The 24,844-nt window shown below is 44.8% G+C and overlaps 1 protein-coding gene across 2 annotated transcripts in view; it reads right to left on the bottom strand.

The window, feature by feature from the left end:
* Positions 1-24,844, bottom strand: part of LRRC49 (leucine rich repeat containing 49) — a 303,332-nt gene that overhangs the window by 221,648 nt on the left and 56,840 nt on the right. For both annotated transcript variants that reach the window (XM_073586941.1, XM_073586940.1), the window contains exon 9: positions 10,083-10,144. In XM_073586941.1, coding sequence (XP_073443042.1) covers positions 10,083-10,144 — 62 coding nt within the window. The remainder of the gene's footprint in view (positions 1-10,082; positions 10,145-24,844) is intronic.

Genomic DNA, 24,844 nt, shown 5'->3' with positions numbered 1-24,844 from the left:
GACAGAGCACAGGACAGGAGCAGAGCGTGTGCTAAGAAGCACAACAGAGCACAGGGCAGGAGCAAAGCGTGTGCTAAGAAGCACGACAGAGCACAGGACAGGAGCAGAGCGTGTGCTAAGAAGCACAACAGAGCACAGGGCAGGAGCAGAGCGTGTGCTAAGAAGCACGACAGAGCACAGGACAGGAGCAGAGCGTGTGCTAAGAAGCACGACAGAGCACAGGACAGGAACAGAGCGTGTGCTAAGAAGCACGACAGAGCACAGGACAGGAACAGAGCGTGTGCTAAGAAGCACGACAGAGCACAGGACAGGAGCAGAGCGTGTGCTAAGAAGCACGACAGAGCACAGGACAGGAACAGAGCGTGTGCTAAGAAGCACGACAGAGCACAGGGCAGGAGCAGAGCGTGTGCTAAGAAGCACGACAGAGCACAGGGCAGGAGCAGAGCGTGTGCTAAGAAGCACGACAGAGCACAGGACAGGAGCAGAGCGTGTGCTAAGAAGCACGACAGAGCATACGACAGGAGCAGAGCGTGTGCTAATAAGCACGACAGAGCACAGGACAGGAACAGAGCGTGTGCTAAGAAGCACGACAGAGCACAGGGCAGGAGCAGAGCGTGTGCTAAGAAGCACGACAGAGCACAGGGCAGGAGCAGAGCGTGTGCTAAGAAGCACGACAGAGCACAGGACAGGAGCAGAGAGTGTGCTAAGAAGCACGACAGAGCATACGACAGGAGCAGAGCGTGTGCTAAGAAGCACGACAGAGCACAGGGCAGGAGAAGAGCATGTGCTAAGAAGCACGACAGAGCACAGGACAGGGACAGAGCACAGGGCAGGAGCAGAGAGTGTGCTAAGAAGCACGACAGAGCACAGGACAGGAGCAGAGCGTGTGCTAAGAAGCACGACAGAGCACAGGACAGGAGCAGAGCGTGTGCTAAGAAGCACGACAGAGCACAGGACAGGAGCAGAGCGTGTGCTAAGAAGCACGACAGAGCACAGGGCAGGAGAAGAGCGTGTGCTAAGAAGCACGACAGAGCACAGGGCAAGAGAAGAGCATGTGCTAAGAAGCACAACAGAGCACAGGGCAGGAGCAGAGTGTGTACTAAGAAGCATGACAGAGCACAGGGCAGGAGAAGAGCGTGTGCTAAGAAGCACAACAGAGCACAGGGCAGGGGACCTGAATACAGAGAGAGGCCAAGCCGGGACCAAGCAGGCCTAGCAAGGAAGCACAACAATAATCAGGCGACTCCTACAGGAAGAGGCAGCCTGATATAGGGCATGGGCACTGGGACTTCCGGGTCAGGTCATCCAGGACCATAGAGATGGCGCGGCTGCAGTCAGGGAAGAGAGGAGAGTGCATGCACGCTTAATAACGCCGGGCAGCCATAGGATCAAGTGCGAGAGGTGCGCGCGCGCACCCGACGGGAACCCCGGAGCAGCCGCGGCACCAGAAGTGGTGATGTCAGGCGCTGAGTCCAGGTATGGGTGAGAGCAGCATGACACCAACAGCAGGTTCGGTTATATAACGTATGATAATTAGAAACCTGGCTGCAACCGAGGACAACCAACGATATCGACAATGGGGATTCCAAGTCCTATGGCTTAACTGTCTGGATCATTGAGAGATATTTTACCAGAGGAAGAGATGGAGTGAAACTACAGCAGACAGGTGACAGTAGAAATGCCTTAACTCTTTGGTGGGCACTACCTGGAGGAATCTTAGGGCGATTAAATATTTTTTTTTTTTTTTTTTTTTTTATAACTCAAATAGATTTTTATTAAGAGGAACATCACAGTATTCATACAACAGTGGTACAAGCATTTTTTATTTTCCCATAACCCCCCCCCTCAACAATGCAAACTCACCCCACGCCCTCCCCTTTTAGACAGCTCGTATTATCCCTTTAACACCACCTGTACACGTATATAGAATTGCATTATACAACATCATCTGTTATAGCAGTGTAGACAAACAACCCGCATAAACATACCCCCGAGACCGTTCATTCACCTATCCACTTATCCCAATTCCATCCAAGGCGTCCACAGTTTGTCATACATCACCAGTTTTCCCCTTTTCTTGTAGACCCCCTTCTCCAGCTTAAGGACATGCTTCACATACGCAAGGTATTCTCCCCTTGAGGGTGGATCCTCCTTTATCCAATTCCTCGCTATTACCTTTCGAGCCATATATAGTAATCTAGCAATTGCCACCTTCAGATTGTTTTCGACTTTTATCTCCTCCATATATCCCAGCAAGCAAACCATTGGCTTTCTTTGGACCACACACCTATAAGTCACTTCCACACAACTCACGATCACTGACCAAAAAGCAGCCAATCTTGGACATGTCCTCAGCATATGAAATAATCCAGCATTTTCGTTCTTACACCGAGGACACTCAGAGTTAGACCATAATCCAGTCCTATACAAAACTTCCGGAGACCTATATACAGTACTCTATGTAAAATATAAAGCTGACAGAGTCTATACAGCTCACTCAGTGACAGTTTTGGTATCCACTCCAGAATCGACTCCCACGTTTCATCGTCCAAGTGACCCAGCTCTCTTTCCCACTTAGCCCTAGCATTAATTGGATATCCAAGTAAATGAGTATGTATTTGGTCTCTATATATAGAAGAGATGACCCCCCCCCTCGTAGTCCCCCACACACACACATATTCCAGCACTAGGTCGCCCTGAATTTTAAGGCAATCATCTCTGTTTTGAGCTCTGTACGCATGCCTCATCTGAGCATATTGATATTCCCTGGAGGCCTTAGGACCATATTACGACTCCAGCCTGGAAAAAGATTTCAACTCCCGCTGCTCTAATATCTGAAAGACATACCGTATCCCCCTGGCCAGCCATTCCGACAAACATCCCAACTTCATAAACTCCGGAAGATTGTTATTATGCCATAACGGAGAAAACCCCGAATTTGTTTGATCCTCCCCCATATTTTATGTGTCAGAAATAGTGTTGGGTAGATTTTCCCAAGTGCCCCCAGGGACCCATCCTCCAAGCACTGAACCGCCGGTCTTCTCTTCGTCAGCCCCTCTATCAAATGCTGTACCTCGCTGGAGGTCTCCTCATCCGCCCGACCCCTGAGATGCTGGCACTGTGCCGCAATAAAAAATATTTCAGGGTTAGGCAAAGCCAATCCCCCCTCATCCTTAGAACGCTGAATGGTCTCCAACCTAATACGGGGATGCTGCTTCCTCCATACCAAACTCCTAAATAAAGAGATGATCTGTTTAAATTTCCCACGGGGTATCCAAATAGGTGCATTGTGAAGTACATATAGTATTGTAGGCATCAAAATCATTGTGATGAGATTGACCCGTCCAACCACCGACAAGTGTAGCTTAGTCCAGACTCCCACCTTCGCCTTAAGAACCCCCAGTACAGAAGTCAGATTCTTATGCAGATAGTCTGTAACCGGCATAGAGACCCATATCTTTAAGTATTTAAATTGATCTGCCACTTTGTCTGCCCACGCCTACGGCGTCCCTCACCTCATCCACTATATCATTGACATTAAACAGAATTGATTTATTCCAGTTTATCACCAGCCCCGACAAGGATCCTAATTCCTCAATAAGCCACCTGGCATTCCCCAGAGAAGTGTGTGGATCACCCAAGAACAATAGTATATCATCCGCATAGAGCGCTATCTTTTCCTCTATTGACCCATACCTGAACCCAGACACCCCGGTAGACTGTAGAATCTTTGCAGCCAGCGGTTCCACTGCAAAAGCAAACAAAATAGGGAAGAGTGGACACCCCTGTCTCGTCCCTCTGTGCAACTTTATAGTTTGGGATAGCTCCCCATTCACCCTGATTTTTGCTAACGGTTTCGCATACAGCAGGTGAACCCATGACAGAAATTGCGGACCAAAGCCCAAACAGCGCAGAACCTGCCACAAATATCCCCACTCCACGCTATCAAAAGCCTTATGAGCATCTAAGGATGCAATAACCCTCTGACCGCAGTTGTCGACCCACAGCTGCATATTCAGAAAAAGCCTTCTCAGGTTAACAGCCGTAGATCTGTCGGGCATAAAGCCGGACTGATCCGGATGTATCAACTTCGAGACAACACCCGTCAGGCGGTTCGCTAATACCTTGGCCAGAAGCTTAACATCCGTTGTGAGCAAAGAGATTGGGCGAGATGACTCAGGCTGCTGTAGATCTTTATCCTCTTTCAGTATTATCACTATTATGGCTTCTCTCATTGAAGCTGGCAAAGTCCCTCTTCACTTACCATCCTCCAATACCACTCTCAATCTGGGCACTAACACTTCCTCCATACCTTTATAAATTTCAGCTGGTAACCCGTCTACTCCTGGCACCTTCCCCCTTGACATTGACCCTAGTGCCCGGCTCAGCTCCTCGTCCGTGATAGGTGCCTCCAAGCTTTCCCTGTCAGCACCTCCCAGTTTAGGCAGCCCAAGCCCCTCCAAAAATGCCACAATGTATACCACCGATGCTCCCACCCGAGAGGAGTATAAATCCGCATAAAAGTCCGTGAAGACCCCTAAAACGTCAGGGGTCTCCGACACCTTCGTGCCATTTCCTGAAACCAATGATGCACAAACGAGGTACCCCAGTTGCTGAAACTCTCTTTTCCTCTCCACCCTTTCCAAAAGAGTTTTATCCATATTATTCTGAGCTTCCTTTAACCGTTTCCCGGCCTCTGGGGTACCAAGTAAAGGCAGCTCGTCTTCCGCTGCTCTCAGCCTTTCCGCCACTACTTTCCCTGCCTGTTTGGCCCACCTCTTACACCTACTGTACTAATATCTCTAAACAGCAAACCCCTCAAATACGCTTTCATGGCCTCCCATGATTAAATAATTAATTAATCCAATTAATGAAATATTTAAATAAAGAAATCACACACACCACCCTGTATAAGCCCTACCTTATACTTGATTTACATACTTTGGTTGTTATGTGTGGAGGCAGGGTCGTGGAGGGTCATTTAATTTATCTGCCCATGGCACCAACATACCTTTTCCTGGCACTGGCCAGCAGTGTTGCTGTTAATGCTTCAATTCTTTACATACTGCTCTTACATGTTTGCCATCTTTGGCTATTAATTGTGCCCACATTACGTTGGCACCCAAAAATATGTTTCTAAAAAATTAAAGTATAAGTGCAGTTGTAGCATTAAAAGAACTAAGTCAATAAAATTGGCAAAGTTTAATTAGTGTTTACGCCAATTCAGTTATGGCTGCCTGGGTACCCTAAGGAATGGAATGCAAGGAATTAAAGAAGCACGCCTCCTCCCACCAGTTTTTATCATGTTAACCCCTTCACCCCAAAGCCTGTTTTCACCTTAATGACCAGGCCAATTTTTACAATTCTGACCACTGTCACTTTATGTTGTCATAACTCTGGAATGCTTCAATGGATGCCACTGATTCGGAGAATGTTTTCTCGTGACATATTGCACTTTATGATAATGGTAAAATTTCTTTGATATGACCTGTGTTTATTTGTAAAAAAAAAAAAAAAAACAAGACGGAAATTTGGCGAAAATTGTGCAATTTTAAAACTTTTAATTTTTATGCCCTTAGTGAGTCATATCGCAGAAAATAGTTACCTAATAAATAACATTTCCCACATATCCACTTTACATCAGCAAAATTTGGGAAACAATTTTTATTTATAGGAAGTTATAAGGGTTAAAAGTTGACCAGCGATTTCTCATTTTTACAACAAAATACGCAAAACCATTTTTTCAGGGACCACCTCACACTTGAAGTGACTTTGAGGGGCCTATATGACAGAAAATACTAAAATGACAACATTCTAAAAACTGTACCTCTCAAGGTACCCAAAACCACATTCAAGTAGTTAATTAACCATTCAGGTGCTTCACAGGAATTTTTGGAATGTGGAAGAAAAAAATAAACATTTGGCCACATATAAAATTTCCTGGCATAATTAGTGGATGCCATGTCATGTTTCGAGAGCCCCTGATGTGCCTAGACAGTGTAAACCCCCAACAAGTGACACCATTTTGGAAACTAGACCTCTTAGGGAACCTATCTAGATGTGTATTGAGCACCTTGAACAAACAGGTGCTTCACAGAAGTTAACGTAGAGCCGTGGAAATAAAAGAAAAAAAATAACATTTTTCCTAAATAAATAAATAAGCTCAAAATTTTGCATTTACATAAGGGTAAAAGAAGAAATTGCACATATAATTTGCTGTGCAATTTCTCCTGAGTACGCCGATACCCAATATGTGGAGGAAAACAACTGCTTGGGGGCACAGCAGGGAAGTAGCGCCATTTGACTAATGGAATGAATAATTTGATGGAGTAATTAGCGGACGCCATGTTGCGTTTAAAAGCCCCTGATGTGCCTAAAGAGTGGAAACCCCTCACAAGTGACCCCATTTTGTAAGCCACACTTCTCAGGGAACGTATCTAGAAGTTTGTGGTGAGCACCTTGAACCCCCAGGTGCTTCACAGAACTTTACTATGTTGAGCCATAAAAATAAGAAAATCATATTTATCCCACAAAAATATTTTTAGTTCTAATTTTTTTTTTTTTTCACAAGGGTAACAGGGGAAATGCACCATACAATTTGTTGTGCAATTTCTTCTGAGTATGCAGATTCATAATATGTGAATGAAAACTACTATGGGCGAACAGCAGGGCTCGGAAAGGAAAGGAGCACCATTTAACTATTTGAATGCAAAATTTGCTGGAATCATTAGTGGACGCCATGTCAAGTTTGGAGAGCCCCTGATGTTCCTAAAGAGAAAGTTTGTTATGCAATTTCTCCTGAGTTCACCGATACCCCATATGTGGTTGAAAACTACTTTTGAGGCACAGTGAAAAGCTCAGAAGGGAAGTAGCGCCATATTACAGTGCAGATTTTGCTGCACTTGTTTGAGGGTGCTATGTTACATTGACAGAGCCCCTGAGGTGCCAGAACAGCAGAACCCCCCATAAGTGACCCATTTTACCTATTAAACCTCTCTCAATGAATTCATCTAGAGGTAAAGGTGTGTCACAAATTTTTATACCATTGGCAGTGACAAAATTTTTTTTTACATTTTTACCACCAAGATTGTGTGTTAGCCACAAGTTTTACATTTTCACACTGGAAAATGGGTAAAAATGACACCAAAATTTGTCCCACAATTTCTGCTAAATGTAGAAATACCCCATATGTGGCTGTGCAGTACTACTTTGCCATACGGAGTGACTCGGGAAGGACAGAGCGCTATTTGCCTCCTGGAACACAGATTTTCCACTAGTTTGTGGATTCCATATAAAGAGCCCTTAAGTGCCAGAAAAGCAGAATCTCCCCTCAAGTGACCCCATTTTGGAAATTATAACCCTTTGGGAAATAATCTACAGGTGTAGTGATGATTTTGACTCCATGGGTGTTTTCCAGAAACAGGTAGCAGTCGAAGTTGCAGCGTGAAAATTGAAAACTGTCGTTGTAGTGACCAGTACGTTGCAGTCACCAGTACATTATGCCCAGCTCATGCTTCTGGAGACACACACACCTGCGGGTTCTCATCACTACAGAAATGTCAAATATGTGGACGCTAAGGCTATGTGCACACGCTGCGGTTTTTGTTGCGGTTTTGGCCACAGCAGTTCTGCAGACAGTGTACAGTAGCATGTTATCCTATGGGATTTACATTCTGCTGTGCACATGCTGTGGATTTTTAACTGCGGAAAAGCTGCGGTTTTGAATCCGCAGAAAGAATTGACATGTCAATTGTTTCTGCGGATTCTGCTGCGGTTTGCCACCTATTCCATTGTCCAGGTGGCAAACCGGAGGGCAAAACCGCAGGCCAATCCTCAGGTAAAACCGCAGGCCAATCCGCAGGTCATTTTACCTGCGGTTCCGCAGATAAGAATCCGCAGACCAATCCGCAGTGTGTGCACATAGCCTAACTGTGGTTTAGGTACACTGGGACTCAGAAGGGAGGGGGCCATTTGGATTTGGTAGTGGAGAATTTGCTGAATTTCTTTTGGCGAGTGAGGAGCCATTCAGCTTTTCCAGAGTTTTGTGCTAGTGGAAGCCCCCTATATTTCCGATAACAAATGACAGATCTGAGTGGGGACTTGCTTTTTTTGTGGATTAAGTGGAAGCTTTTATTTGGAAACATTTTGCATAAAGCTTGGGATCAGTTATCCGGCGCTCTACGCTGATCACTTACTTTGGAGTTTCCATCTAAATCTGAGTGACGTGATTCCGATGAAACCCCTGATGGATCCATTCGCTGTAATGAGGCAGCAAATTTACTCTGGACTCCGTCTGACCTCTGTTCAGCGGTGTCCTTTTCAGAAATGCACAAAACTGTGGCCGACGGCACTTTTATGCAATCCTAAAAAGACGGACACTTCCAGATCACAGGTCAGATGGCGTCCACAGCGCCTTCATCTGCCTCCTAATAGGGAATTTTCAGCCAGAGGTGCTGTCTGAATCAAGTATTTCAGAGATTTACATGGAAACCCCGGTGAAAGTACTCAGCGCAGAATAAATGTGCGCCGAGCCTTACTGCGATCTTTGGGAGGCAGAATGAAAAAATCAACAGCATGTGAAGTCTGAGATTTTCCTCCTGTCTTATCAAGGGCACAGTCTGCTGCCCCCATTACTATACCAAAAGCTACCCAAATGTTAAATCGTGTGGCATTTGCCACTGAATACGGATGTTGTTTGGCCACGTGTTTTCAGCCACACACTTTGGTCCACACCTTAAAAAATATATCATTAGATACCTGAGGCACATATACGGAGTCATATCATCCTCAATAAGGGGGCTACTGGATATCTGGAACATCTGGCACCATTTATTTCAAATGTAACAATGATAAATGTATTAGATGCATGCTCCATACTGAATATGTTACTGAGCAGTCAGAACGTTGTGCTGATATCTGCTAAAGTCAATGGAAATAGTAGAGGATGCACGAGAAACCGATACAACTGATGCACAACTGTTTCATCTGCTCATAGCTTGGAAGTGGTGAGATACTGCAGGATTATGTCATAGTGACCATCTGAGACTGCTGGTATAAAGTGTGAAAAGTTGGTGCTCCAAGATGCACACAGGAAACTTCCCCACTCTCCGCAATGCTTCATCATAACGGGTCCTTTATGGCAGAATAACTACATTTCTCCCTCTCTTCCAGGGTCTTTGGGGAACAACAGAAATATATTGCTGCTATGCAGGAGCATCAAGAATGAAAGCACAGCAAACTGCACATCCCTAACCCCATAACCAGAACTAGTTAGAACCTCAAGATAAATCAGAATTTCTTATCTTTAGGGTTTAGCCACATCTCAGTGATACCGCGATTTACTGAAATAGCAGCAAAAATGTAGTTTGGCCGTCATTTCAGAAAATAGGTTTAAAAACACAACGTGTGGATAAACCCTAGGTAGCTAATGTATTTATAACATTTACACAAGGCAGCGCTCACAAAGCAGTTTTTCTACCAGCCACTGCAGTGCCAACACAAATGTGCAGGTGCCCCTATAACACAACTATCCAGTGGTCTTCTCGATGATGGCTACTTTAGCATTGAGTGGCCCTCAGCAGTCACTTGAATAGTCAGCTCCTAGGGTGCAGGTTTCGCAGGCAGAAATCAGCACTGGGGAAAGTGAATTTAGACATAAAATCCTGCATAACTTTAGACAGAACGGCTGCAATGGCCCGTACGCTCTACCCCATGACAATGAGTTCTTCATGACCGAGAAGATCCACTGAAGGCAAACTTCCAGAGGCCTACAGACTTCAGTACCCAGCCACCACAAAGCATGCTTCACAGTCTTGGTTGCCTTGTAGAACAGGGCATGAATTATTTACAATAAGAAATAAAAAAGGGCATTAATCCCAAGAGTTCTCGTTCTCTTAGATCTGGGCAGCCTAAAGGGAGAGGAAGGTGTGGCAGCTGCTTTTATAAGCCGGAGGCAACATACCCTGTAGGATGAGGATACACGCCGCAGCATAGCATGGACATCCCCAATCACCACTGCTCTGCACTACACAGCAATCATAATGCACCCATTCATCAAGAACCTCATTGTGTCCATCTCTTACCGTGATATGTTGTTAAAGCTGAGATAAAGGAGCTGAAGGCTGGGCAAAGTATCCACATCTCTCTAAAAGGAAGCACAGATTGAATACATCAGTGGGATTACGTGACGTAGCACAGCAACATCTGCTCACACAGCACCCTCTGCTAATTATTGTGGTCCTCCTGCAGCCTCCATTCCAGGGGAGTGTTGAGCATCAGTGTGGTGGCAAGCTGGAGACAGAGGCGTTCTGCAGAGCCAGCAAGGTGAACAGCAAAGATGGGTGGGGAGGAGAGGTCCTTGCTTTTAGTAGCCAACGTGCAGCCTCAGCAATTTAACTGCACACTGACAAATGAAGACCGTGATCAGCTGCAAAGCAGCAAATTGGATTTTATAGTGTGGTCCTGACATGACACAGCCTTGGTAGAGAGCCAAAAGAATTCACACATCCCACAAGCCAGAGATGATCACAGAAGAATACCACCTCTGCAGCCTATTGTCTCCAGATCTCTATTAGGAGCATCACAGGGTTAATATCAATAATGCATGAATAAATACGCCCCGGATAAATAGATCATTTATATTTCATGATTCCTTCAACATGTCACAATAATAAGCAGGAAATCTTTATATAAATATATCCGGCTCCCTCATAAGGCATGCATATAGTTGGGTGCAGTTGGGCAGTGACACAATGTTCAGCATTTAGCCTCCATTCACCAGTATGATGGGTTTAAAACAAAGCCATCTAGAAGGGCTTATAGTGTAGACTTTCAGCTCTAATTCAAGGGCTTCAGCAAAATATTCTATGAAAGGGTTATTATAAAAAAAATAAATAAATAAAATAATAATAAAAAAAACTTACCCCCCATGAAGAAAGGTAGAATATAATTTACTGATCTTGTGTTGAGATTAGGTCTCTGGGACCCAAAGAATGAGGTTACAAACGGAGTGGAGGTGCTCTGATCCATTCATTGTCTATGGGACTGTGAAAGATCACCAAGCATTGCACTCAGCAGTCTTATAGAACATGAATGGAGAGGAAAATGATCATGTGCTCCTTTGCTCCATTACAGGTGTTGTCCACTACTCTGACAACCCCTTCTTAATCCCTATGTTTCCCCCTTGTAAAAAAAAAAAATAATACCTATACTCGCCTCCAGTATCGGCGCCATTCCAGTATTGTCAGCACTGGCTCTACCAGGGATCGCATGACATTGTTATTTCACACGATTCCTGCGGCCGATCAGCAATGACTTCGCCATCATCGCCTTCAGATAACTCACATTCATCTAGACTTTTGGAGGAAGTGAGAGCTGCTACTGCTGCATCTGAAGGTTGGGAAAGTTAAATGGCCGCTGACTGCAACCAGAGGTGCCGGCACAGGAGGGAAGTATAGGTGCTATTATTTTACAAGGGGGGAACCTAGGCATTAAGAAGAGGTTGTCCAAGTGGATGGCAACCACTTTAGGGTCAGGCATACAGAGCACAACTTTGGGGTCACTGGTGGCCCCAGTGTCTGAAACAGGGACACCTGGACTCAAATTCACGAACGGCCTAAAGTTTTTATGGACAATTGATACGCCCACTAAAGACCATAATTAGGAGTGCTCTCCGACAAAGAAAGGAATCTCAGAGGACGAAAATCATACATGCCCTGTCTATGATACATAGATAACCAATGTAGAAAGTTGATTAAATGTTTAAAATGCTATAAAAGAATCTATCAATAAAAAGCAACATAAATCACAATTATATAACACAAAGAACAACATAAAAGACACACCACATAGTCCTCCACACATCGTATCGGCACCACATAGTGCTCGATACCGTATGGAGCACTATGTCGGGACATTATACTGTATGGAGCACTAAGTGGCATCATTTTACAGTATAATGGCCCCACAAAGTGCTCCATACAGTGTAATGGGCCCAATATATTGCTTCATACAGAATAATGGGTCCCATACAGCATAATGGATCCCATATAGTGCTCCATACAGCATAATGAGCCCCATATAGTGCTCCATACAATATAATGGGCCCCATATAGTGCTCTATACAGTATAATGGGCCTCATATATTGCTCCATAGATTAATGGGCCCATATATTGCTCCACACTGTACATTGGCCTCATATAGGGCTCCATACAGTATATAATGACCTCATACAGTATAATCACCCATTATATTGCTGCGTACAGTATAATGGCCACATATAATGCTCCATACAGTGTAATTGTGCTATATATTGCTCCATACACAGTATAATGGCTCTATATATTGCTCCATTAAAAAAATAAAAAATAATCACCTCTCCTCATTCCCTGCTGCCAGTGCTCCAGTGACCGTTGCTCCGGTCAGGTCCCCTCAGCGTCGTTCTGACTCTCTGTGACGTCTCAGCACAGAGAGCGCGCAGTACTGACGTCGGCGAAACCTCTGCACAGAGACGTGACAGAGTCTGTAGTGACATTGGTGCAAACTCTGCACCGAGACAGTGTAAGGGAGTGCTATATGATGTCTTTCTTGCTTCCCTTCCTCGGATTGCCCCTTCGAATGTTAATATGTACATATTGCTAAATGATAATGTTTATGACAAACGCCTGCGGTACTGCTACATAGAAAAATGTATTATCGCTCGTCGTTTATCGTATTGCCACAAGTGTATTTGTGTTACCATTCTGTAGAGGACTGTTTTATATTGCCTTATGTTCCTTTGGTATAATATGTGTGATTAATGTTTATGTACAGTTAGGGTAAGTCAGTGCATCCTTTTGGGAACATTAGAGGACGACACTTTAGTATATAGTTTACATAGTTATGGGTAAGTGTAGTTCTGTTGCGGGCCACTAGATAGGGGACATACTAGTGGGCCTTATAGGTATAGCTGATAGGATGTTTATAGAGGGTTAATTGTAGGAGGGGATACCGGGTAGTAAGAGGGAAGCTTGTAGGAAGTTAGGTCAGACGGGGCCAGGGTGCCCTTGTGTACACATGGGCTATAGGCCCGGACAGCTTGGCAGCCACGCAACGTTCAAACGATATAGCCCACTTTACCCATGGCCACTGTGTGTCATAGCAGTGGGCCAGTGCAGGAAAGGAAAGATGTGGCGACTTATCGCCTGGGTCGATGCTTGTAGGGCAGGAGTTGGTTGGACAGCTGAGATGAAGGAAGTTGGAGCTTCGACTAGTTCGGTACAGACGGGCCGGATGCTTTACAAGGAGGCAACCAAAGCTGGTGACTGATGATTTCAAGTCTGTGCGAAACAGGCAGAAGGAATTGTCATCATGGCGAGGTCAGGCCAGGAAGGAACTGGGAAGGCAGTTTAGGACGGTCCGGGCGTGTACTGCACAGAAGCGACAGCCAGAAAGGGAAAGACGAGGAAACAAGCAAACGCCACAATGTACCAAATATGGATGTAACATGTGAAGTACTCAATAAAGAAAGTGTTAAAGTTAACTTGGATTGTGTCTCCATTGCTGGGGGTCACCTGAAAGAGGGATCGTTGTTACCTGGAAAGTGCCCAGAGGAAGCTGAATCTGAAGATACAGGTATGCAGGAGAGAAGAGTACAATTTTCTGTAGGGGAAGGACTGGACCTAGATATTGCAGTTATTCAGGTCACGACTACAGTCCTGTCCCTCCCTTACAACTTCACAAAGAGTCAGAATAATGCTGAGCAGACTGGAGAAGCGGACACCGGCGTGCTGGCGTCACCCCTCCGACTACCTGTAGTGCGCAGAGTCCTAGATAGTCAGCCAGCCGGTGATAAGCATCAGCAGAATGCTGACATTTTGCCGGAACTCCTCTTCATGTCAGTCTGACGCCACCCTCTAGGCTCCCGCATGACAATTCTTCTGGAACAGGTACTGTTTGCACTGTGCATGGCAGCCTTTTCAGAGCATGTGCAGTACAAATTTCAGGGTTGGAGGAAAATTCACGGATGGTGCTTTTTTCTGCCAGATGTTACGGACATCAGAGAAAAGCACCAAGTTTTTACGGACTATCCGTAAATTTACAGACGTTGACAACTATGTTCTGAACACCCGCAAGTTATTTTCAACAGTGGCTTGCGAAAATAATCACCCCTTAGCAAAACCCCAAAAAAGTCTACCTCAGAATCTGATATTTCACTTTTTTCTTGAAGGCTCGCATCAGTTCATGTAAAGACCATGCCTACAACTGTGAACATTTGGGGGTTTTTTTGCATTGTGAAGCAGATAACAAAAAGGACAAAATAACTGAAAACTTCAGTATGTATAACTATTCACCCCCCTAAAGTCAGTACTTTGCATAGCCTCCTTTTGATGCAATTACAGCTGCAAATCGCTTTGGATAAGTCTCTATGAGCTTTCCACATCTTGCCACTAGGACTTTTGCCCATTCCTCAAGACAAAACTGCTCCAGCAAGTTAGATGGTTTCCTCTGGTGAACAGCAATTTTCAAATCTGACCAGAGATTCTCAATTGGATTAAGGTCTGAGCTTTGAATAGGCTACTCCAAAGTATTCACACGTTTCCTCTTAAACCACTCGAGTGTTTCTTTAGCAGTATGCTATGGATCATTGTCTTGTTGGAAGGTCCACCTCGGTCCCAATCTCAAATCACTGAGAGACAAACAGATTTTGCTCAAGAATATCCCTGTATTTCTCAACATCCATCTTCCCTATCCCCTGCTACTGAAAAACACCCCATAACAGGATACTCCCACCACATTTCATGATGGGGTAGGTGTTCTTTTGATGATGAGCGCTGTTGGTTTGGTGCCAGACATAACGCTTACCTTGGTGGCCAAAGGTAAACGTCTCTCCTAACCGCAGCACCTTCCTCTATACATTTGGAGAGCCTTCTATGTGTCTTTTGATAAATGCAAAACGAGCTTTACAATTTGTGTGTGTGTAAGTAAATTCTTTTTCTGTCCACTCTTCCATGAAGGCCACCTCTATGGCGCATACGGGTTATTGCAGTCGTATAGACAGATACTCCAGTCTCCGCTTAGGAACTCTGCAGCTCCTTCAGTATTACCTTTGGTCTCTGTGCTGCTGCCACTCTGATTAATGCCCTCCTTGCCCGCGCTGAGAGTTTTGGTTGGCGGTCCTCACCAGATTTATTGCGGTACCATGCTGTTTCCATTTGATAATGGATTTTATGGTGCTCTGAAGGATCATCAGAGATTGGGATATTTTTTTTTTTTTTTTTGTAACTCAACCCTGACTTGTTCTTCTCAACAACTTTCTCCCTGATTTGTTTGGAGATCTCCATGGTCTTCATGGTGGTATTTGGTTAGAGGTGCCTCTTGCTTAGTGGTACCTGCTGCCTCTGTGGCCTTTCAGAAAAGGTGTGTATATACTGACAGACCTATATTACAAGATTCTATGGTCACATGAAACTAATGGGCCGAACAATGAAACCTTTGGTGACAATAGTGCTGTGACTTTTGGTGTTGACAAATAAGTTAGAATCAGCTGCGATAAATGGGCAGAGCCAGTGCAAGGTGGTCACGCCGCCACCTCAAATTCATCAAAGCTGTTGGCTTTTGTAAACCAGAAATGCTACTCCAGTTTCTGGCTCAACACACGGAGGCACATGCCACATAAGACAGGTGCTGAATTCATTAAGTGGCGTGTACTTCTTAATGACTTTGGTGCCTTCTTCTCCTGAAATTATGTGCTACACCAGCCTGGCTGAATAGGCCCCCAAGATTTAAAACTTTCTAAAGCCTATGAGAAATAAAGAAACGTCATAATTTACTTGCTGATAAAATTAAGCTGAGCTGTTGCATGTGGGAGAACTGTTAGGATGGGAAACAGGGTGGGCAGAGATGTATCCATCTTGAGACTTTATAGAAGGGCTATGCTTTGCATGTGGAGTTGGGAAGTGCGGAGGCTGATCGTGAGAGACTGAAGGTGGGAGTGTGGAATCTGTGGGATAAATACACCTCTGGTAGAGAACCCAGGGGATGGGGTCTCCCGGAAAACATAGTCTAGAAGTACAGAGGGAGAGCTAGCAGGAGATCCAGGATATATACAAGAAGGATAGCTGAAGGGGAGCTAAAAAACAAAGCAAAAAAAAAACAACACAGAAATAAAGGTAATAGAATGGTTTGGGAACTCATTTCAGAGACAGCTACGATACATTGTTTTTTTTCTTGTTTTTTTATTATTGGAAAATCACTAAATTAAACCAGAATGATTGGAAGAGAACAGTATAAAGAAAGGAATAAAGACTAATCCAACATATGCAACACCATCTGTCTTGGCGAGAAATGACACGGCATGAGCAACTGTCAATGGAACTGGGTCACTGTCCTTACACTGATGATGCAATTGTTGTAAAAGCAACTCAATAGCTTCTTAAAGTAGAGTAATAAAAAAAAAACTTTGCAATGGCCAAAGACCTGACCTCTACCCCATTAAGCATGCTTTTCACAGATTGATGACAGCTGCAATAAAATCTCAAAGGGAGGAAACCATAGGTACCAGACTCAAAGCAGTCATTGCAATCACAAATTAAACATGAGGATTACTATAACTTAAAAATTGCTATTTTGTCTAATTACATTTCAGTCTTAGAAAACATGATACATGCAGTAGTGTAGCTACCGAGGAGTTAGAGGGGGCCATCACATGAAGGGGCCCATCCGGAGCCACGTCTGTCATGATGCAGTAGGTGGCACTCTGAGGTGTCAGAGAGAGGGCTGCAAAATGCGGCTCTGCACACTGGCCAATCACAGTCCGAGTACAGTGCGGGCAGGAGCGGACCTGAAGAGCTTCTTCCAGGCTGGGCTGGCAACGCTGCTGTTTACTTAGCCCCGTGCACACTCTGATTGGTTCATGCACGTTAGGTCCTAGTGCCCAAGACACTTCCTGGTCCTGCCTGCAAACTACATCAGTAAGGGTGGATGGAATTTATTAGATTAATTAAACGTAGACATGTCATTGTGGGGTGAATGTGAGAGGATGGGGGTATTGTGGGAGCTAAAGTGGGTGTGGGGAAGAGGGCGCTGGGGAGCTGAATATTATACTGTTCAATGTTATGAGATTATATGCACTTCTTCACATGTAATAGTTGCTGTCTGAGTAGGCTGGAGGTAAGTATGTAGGGAGCTTTTTATATTTGCAGGCTGGGTCTTTTTATAAGTATTAGTATAATAAGCCCCCATAAAGTAAACATGGCATAAGCTGCAATGTACACAATAATTTTATAAGCAGCTATTAGTATGAAGTTATTAAAGGTTTGGGATAAATATCTGCAGTCTCAATGTGACTGCAGACTGCCAAATCACAACATGTGGCGCGCCTGCAGTCATGAGACCCAATGTCACCGATGCGATCAGGCGGTCGTGCAACCACATGTTTGCTACTTGCACGTGCCAACTAGATACTTTTGGCTTCTCTAAATAAAAGAGAATTGAGAGGTGTCAAAAGAGTCGTCACATGGCCGTCTGCTCACATCAGCGATTCTGGGGCCATTATTACTGTACATGGGGGACTCTGCAGATATTATTAAATATTAATTGGGCACTTGAAAAGAATTATTGCATATAGTGGCATCAGTAGCCTAGGTACTACCTGGCAGAGGGTGCTGAGCCAGCTGTCAGTCAATGCTGGGGTGCGGTTACAGCTGCCACTCTTTATACACAGAGCGGTGACTGAAATTGTGCTGGCCCACCTCTATGACTGGAAGAGCGAGCTTGCCGGAGGAAATAAAGTTCATTTCCTCCCAACAGCAGGGATCTCAATGAGGGCGCCGCATGGTGTCAGAATGTTATTCACCTGCAGATTAACCCCATATATGCAGGTTATTAGCATTACTTTACAAGATACCTTCCCTTTAAGCGCCGCAGTAGAGCTTCCTTTATTGTCATTCTTCGCTCTGTAGGCAGCAGTCTACAGAATGGCAGGGTGATGCACTGGCCGAGGCGCCAGCGCATGAACAGAATGTCAAGGCTCGGTGATCTCACTACACCGCGATGGGACTCTAAGGTCCTGTGCGTGCACTGGTAGGCCTTGCTGATGGACTCTTCAGGATCCTGGATTAGGCGAGTATATAATTTTTTTTTTATTAAAATTTGTGGTGTAACAGCGGAAGCATCAAAGTATAATGGACCCTCGCACAGTGTGGGGTGGTCTCATACATTGTAGGCACTATTGTAGGGGGCCATCAGTTTGGGGGCCTCAAAGTGTGGAGACCATTATACAAATACACAGTAAGAGCTAATGAGAAGGTCAATATAAAGTTTGGGGGCAATTATATAATGTGGGAACCAATATACAGTGTGCGGACTCCTGTAGGGCCATCAAAGCGTGGGTACTACAATAAGGGCCATTATACAGTGTGGGAGCTAGTGTGAGGGCCATTATACAGTGTGGAGACCACTGTGGTGGCTATTATGAAGTATGAGTGCCATTATACAGTGTGGGGGCTACTGTGAGGACCAATAAACAGTGGGAGGGCTACAGTGGGGGACATTATACACTGTGGGGGCCAATATACAGTTTGGGAGCCATCAAAGTGTTAGGACATTATCCTGTGTTTTGGGGAACAGTGGGGACATAATTCTATTGTGGGACCACCATACTGTGTACAGGGTAGCTGTTGGCCTATTAAAATGTGTACAGTGGAGCTCTGTCAGCATTATACTGTTCATAGGCAGTAGTGGGGCCATAATGCGGTGTATGGGGTAGCTGTGGGGGCATTATACTGTGTATAGGGAAGCTGTGGGCCATCATCCTGTGTATAGGGGAGAAGTAGGGGCATTATTCTGTGCATAGGGGAGCTGTAGGGGCATTATTCTGTGTATAGGGGAGCTGTGGGGCATTATACTGTGTATAGGGGAGCTGTGCATGGAGAAACTCAGAGGATATTATTAAATGACAAGTAGGCACTTAAGCATTATTGTTATAAGGGCACTCAGTATTGTGACCATCAAGGTTGCACATTATTATTACCTTCTAGAAACAAAAAGGGGAAGACACATACATAAGGCATTCATATTTTCTAGGGGGCAATTTTACTATCTAGAGGGCACAAAGGAGGTATTATTACTTTGCTAGGCTATGTGCACATGTGCGGAATTCCCGCGGATTTTATGTGTTTAAGCCTCGTTTTTTCGCTGCGAAAACGCATAAAATAAGCAACCAATTGTATTCAATGGCATTCCACACATGCTGTGCTAATGCTGCATATCTTTCCGCGGCAGAATCGCATCACGGAAAAATACGCAGCATGCTGATTCTGCCCACCATGCGTAAAGTAAGCGTAAAATGTGCAGATGGTATCCATGGTCTGGAAGAGAGGAGACTCTCCACCAGGCTCTGGGTACCATATCCCTGTAAAAAAATAGAATTAAAATAAAAATCGTGATATTCTCACCTTCTGGCGTCCCCCGCAGCGTTACCAGGCCTCAGCGATGCTCCCGCCAACTTCCGCTCCCAGTGATGCCTTGCAACAATGACCTGTGATGACGCAGCGGTCTCGCAAGATGCTACGTCATCTGGGGTCAGTGTCTCAAGGCATCGCTGGGAACGGGACTTGCCGGGAGCATCGCTGAGGCCTGGTAACGCTGCAGGGGCCGCCAGAAGGCGAGAATATCACGATTTTTTATATTTTTTTTTATTATTATTTTTAGCATTAGATCTTTTTACTACTGATGCTGCATAGGCAGCCTCAATAGTAAAAAGTAGATCACAATAGTCAAACACTATGTTTGACGAGCATGACCAACCTGTCAATCAGTTTTCCAAGCGATGCTACAGATCGCTTGGAAAATGCTAGCATTCTGCAAGCTAATTACGCTTGCAAAATACTATTTTTTCACAGAAATTACGCATGCGGAATTCTTGCGTATTTCCCGCGGCAGGGAGTTGCTGAATTGCCGTGGAAATTCCGCACATGTTCACATATTTTAAGGTGTATAGTGGTGGTCATTATTATGTGGGGGAGTAAGAGGAGCATGGTTTATCTGCCACACAGCAGGTGCAGTAATAGGGACACATATGGCAGCAGCTCAGTATTGGGGTATCAGCAGGATGAGGACTTTGTGCAGGTTGGGAATAAATGTCGAACGTGCTAGAATTGTAAGAAGTCAATCATGTCTTTGTTGTAATCTGTACAGACAAGCTGAGGCTGGAGAAGTTGTCACGTCGGTTAGGGCAAGATGGAAAAGACGGGGAAAGTGAACGCCACCTCTGACAGGCGCGGGAGCGGTTCCTTCTCTCAGCACACATCAGCCATTTATCTTGGTATTTCTTCTTGAGAGATTCTCCTCTCCTTCTGCACCCTTTACAAACCTCCAATATTGGAATAAGCGATAATATGATAAAGGCTCGGGCTGAGCCGAAACGTCTTTTATTTATATCGCTTCCACTGTGTGCTATATTCCTGTTTGGCTCCCACATGTAATAAAATGAACACCTATTTGCATAAAGTCTGTTTGAGTGTGCGGTGAATTTAATTAACTTGTAATTAGGACCTACTGGTCCGTTGCACCTGCACCTCGTCTATATTTGACTAGAGTGCACGCTAACTACCCAGTTTGAAAAGATGGTAACACATTGCAAGCTTTCGAGACTACGCAGGTCTCTTCAACAGGCATTGACTAATACAACATCTGAACAATACAATACAACAAGAACAATTGAAAACCAAATTACAAGATCCACCAGAATGTCAAGGAATCACCTGCTACATTACAAAGCTAAAGAAGAAAATAACCGGGTGCCTCTCGTAGTCACCTACAACCCAAATCTGGAAGTGCTAAGGGGAGCTGCGTGGAAATTACAACCTTTACTACAAAAAGATGCCCGATTACAATCCATTTTTCCAGACCCCCCCACTACTGTTGTCATGATCCAGAGTGAATCTGACAGGTTAAATGTAGATAATGAACTTTTTTTCCTTTGGCTGTGAGCCAAAGTGGTGTGATTGCAACCGGTAGCCATTGGAATTATTACACGTGGTGTCGTTTGTTCTAAGTTGCCCCAGTGGTGGTGAGTGGTATTATACTTTAGTTAAAGTGCACATGATTATGCAGGTGTGATGCTCTATAAAAGAGTTCAGGTGTGTTTAATCACTGTTGGTGATAGGTCTTCAGTTACAAGTAAGCCTGGGTGAAAGATGGAGCTGAACAAGAGTCCTGGCCAGCCCAGTCAGAGGGTTCCAGTAGCAGCTATGGAGTCTGCAAGAAGTGCTGGCATGGATTGGTGGAGTTCAACTATGATGTCTGCAAGAAGGGCTGGCATGGAGTGGTGGAGTCGCAGCTATGGTGTCAGGAGGAAGTGCTTGCATGGCTTGGTGGAGTGGCGACTGTTCTGAATGAGTCGCCGAGGAAAAAAAAACAACACAAGCTAAGTCTCAGAAAACCAGAGAGGTTGGTAACTATGCAGACTGCAGATCCCTGATTCTAACACGCAACTAGCAGCAGTCGTGGAGCGTTCCTACGTTGGTCCTAGACGCCTCATCACAACCTGAGAGCTAAATAAGCCTAAAGCAGGAAAAAAGGAAAACTAACTGCCTCAGAGCAGACCCAAAAGGAAAGACAGCCCCCCACATGTATTGACGGTGAAACAAGATGAAAACACATACAAAGGCAGGAAAATAGGCTGAGCAAACGATGGGGCCAAACGAACTAGAAAGGACAGGAAAGGAAAGACACTGTCTGCAATCTTCCAAACACGCTACCAAAAATAATGTCTAATACATCTGATAGCAAAATTAACCCTGAAGTCACTAGACTTCTCCCACTATATCAGCACTCTGAAATATTCTGATACAGAGCAAAAAGAGGCCAATCTAATAAGGGACAAAAAAAAAAAAGCAAATTGGCAAATACAGATAAATAAGAGTGGAAATTCAGCACAGCCCAGCCGGGCTGGCTGACCACACAAAAAACTGAATTGACCAACAAGAGCAAGTGTGAACATTACCAAAAAACAAACTTAACTTGAGAAGACTGGAACAGAGCTGAGTCGAAGACCTGAGAAGCAGACTGAATCACCAGCACCAGGATAGGGCGTCGGCTGACTTATATCCAGTCTGATACTCCAGAGATCCAATCGTTATGCTCCTTACCAGGTGGCAGATCACTGCCAATTAAACCAACCTCACTATCTCCTGTCACCACCAGAGGGAGAATGGAAGGAGAACTCAACTGGTGGAGCAGAAAATGAGCTCATAACAGGCGACTATGGTACAGAGTTGCACTCACCATGCTGGACTTGGTTGCTGAAAGCTGGACTCAAGCATGCTTGACTTATTGGCAGAAAAGTTGGACTCGAGCATGCTCGACTGTTTGGCAGAAGCTGGACTCATCCTTGGGACTCTGTTTACTGGGCAGCTGCAACTAGTGGTGGACGCTGCTCCAAGGCTGCACTATGGTGATAGATCCGGTTATGGTGATGGATCCGGTTGGAGAAGAAGATGCACACAGGTGGTGGGCTCTGTTGCAGGGAGCATAAGCAACAGAGCATGAAGCTAAGTGGTGTCCCCCTGTATTTTCATTTTCCCTTATGTGTGTTTACTGCAGTGGTGGGATTAGTTTCCGCACCGACCTATTCCCTAGTGAGGGTTTAGGTGCAGGGCGAGTCAGGGTTTGAGGTACGCGTGCGTCGACCGGTGCGGAACCAGCTTAGGGAACGTTAGGAGTGCAGGGACTCTGGCTCGGGGGAGTTCAGGAGGTCTCCACTTTCCCATTCCCTAATGCAGGGCCCCCATTGTTTATGTTACCCAGGTTTCCCCTTTATTATTTAAATTCGCCTTTCTGGAGGCGGGGTTTCCAGACTACTGTATATATAACGTGTATTACCTAAATTCGCCAGTTGGAGGCGGCGTATCCAGCTGCACGTCTTATTATTTAAATTCGCCCCACTGGAGGCGCTGTATCCAGGGTCACATGTGTCATATGGGTTCGCCTTGCGGTACTCGCTGCGTCCAGACACACGTGACAGTGACAACTGTGCTTTAGGCATCCCCCAAATCTTAGAAGCATCATTGTCAGAAGCTCCCTGTCCTCTCTAACAGATGCAGGAACCTTTCCTTGCAACCAGAAAAAATGTAAAACCTGTCCATTTATAATGACCACGGACAGGATAAAGATTCCCAATTCACATCAGGACTACAAGATCCCAGATACTTTCAGCTGCATTACATCTAACGTGGTGTACTTAATTATTTGTACTAAATGTCCAACTGGGGGTCTGTATGTGGGGGAGACAGGACAAAAGCTTAGAACAAGGATGAATGCTCATCATCACACAATAAGAGAAAAAAGAATGGATCTACCTGTGGCAAAACATTTTTGTATGCCTGATACCAACAACACCATGGATATGAAATTACTGGTATTGAAAAGTAACTTCACATCTCAGAGAGACAGGAGGGTCTGGGAGTATGAATTTATGACTACCTTTGACACTCTCAGTGCTGGAATGAATGTGTCGCATGGATTTATGTCTTTTTACATCAATTAAGGAATTTGCTCCCAAGACCTTGTGGGGGCATCACAACACATTAGGAGACCCCAATCAGAGGACAATAAAACATCCAGACTCCTTATCTATTAACTAGTCCAGAATTTATGTTTCTCCCTATCTCATAATGATAATTCTGCTTCACGTCACTTGTCTTATCTATTGCATTTTTTCTGTGCTGTGTTGTGCATCTATATGTGATTCTTCAGATGTTGTATTAGTCAATGCCTGATGAAGAGACCTGAGTAGTCTCGAAAGCTTGCAATGTGTCACCATCTTTTCAGTTAGACATTAAAAAGGTATCAACCACTGAGGACTCTCAATTCTGAATATTTTTCTATCTACTGGCTAACACGGTACAATAATAATAATAATAAATTTTATTTCTATAGCGCCGACATATTCCACAGCACTTTACATTTTAGAGGGGATTTGTACAGACAATAGACATTACAGCATAACAATCACATAGATTATAACAAATACCAAGAGGAATGAGGGCCCTGCTCGCAAGCTTACAGTCTATGAGGAAAGAGGTAGACACGAAAGGTGGGTGTTAACAGTTGCCCTGATTGTATGGACCAGCCATAATGTTAAGTGTGTAACATTACAGACACAGAGGGCTAATAGATGCATAAAGCATGTGGGAACATGATGCAGGGAACCTGGTTATGGTAAAACTTTTGGCTGTGCCACAAAGGGATAGATTAGGTTAATGTGTTGAGGCGATAGGCCAGTCTGAATAAATGCGTTTTCAGGGCACGCTTAAAATTGTGGCGATTGGGGACTAATCGTATTGACCTGGGAAGTGCATTCCAAAGAATTGGCACAGCACGTGTAAAGTCTTGGAGACGGGAGTGGGAGTTTCTGATTATTGAGGATGCTAACCTCAGGTCAGCAGCAGAGCGAAGGGCGCGGGTAGGGTGGTATTCTGAAACAAGGGAGGAGATGTAGGGTGGTGCTGAGCCATGGAGGGCTTTGTGGGTGAGGATAATAAGTTTATACTGAATTCTGGAGTTGATGGGTAGCCAGTGTAATGACTGGCACAAGGTAGAGGCATCGGTGTAACGATTGGTGAGGGATATGATCCTGGCCGCAGCATTCAAGACAGATTGGAGAGGGGAGAGTTTGGTAAGAGGGAGACCGATTAGAAGAGAGTTACAATAGTCGAGATGAGAATGAATAAGAGAAACAGTAAGAGTTTTTGCAGAGTCAAAAGTAAGAAAAGGTCGAATTCTAGGGATGTTTTTGAGGTGCAGGTGACAAGAGCGAGCCAGTGATCGAATGTGAGGGGCGAAGGAAACCTCGGAGTCAAG

This window comes from Dendrobates tinctorius, unplaced genomic scaffold, assembly GCF_039654945.1.
Source record: "Dendrobates tinctorius isolate UK_male_01 unplaced genomic scaffold, ASM3965494v1 ptg000097l, whole genome shotgun sequence".
Classification (NCBI taxonomy): Eukaryota; Metazoa; Chordata; class Amphibia; order Anura; family Dendrobatidae; genus Dendrobates; species Dendrobates tinctorius.
Note: the sequence above shows the minus strand (reverse complement) of the source record. Positions and strands in the feature narration are given on the sequence as shown.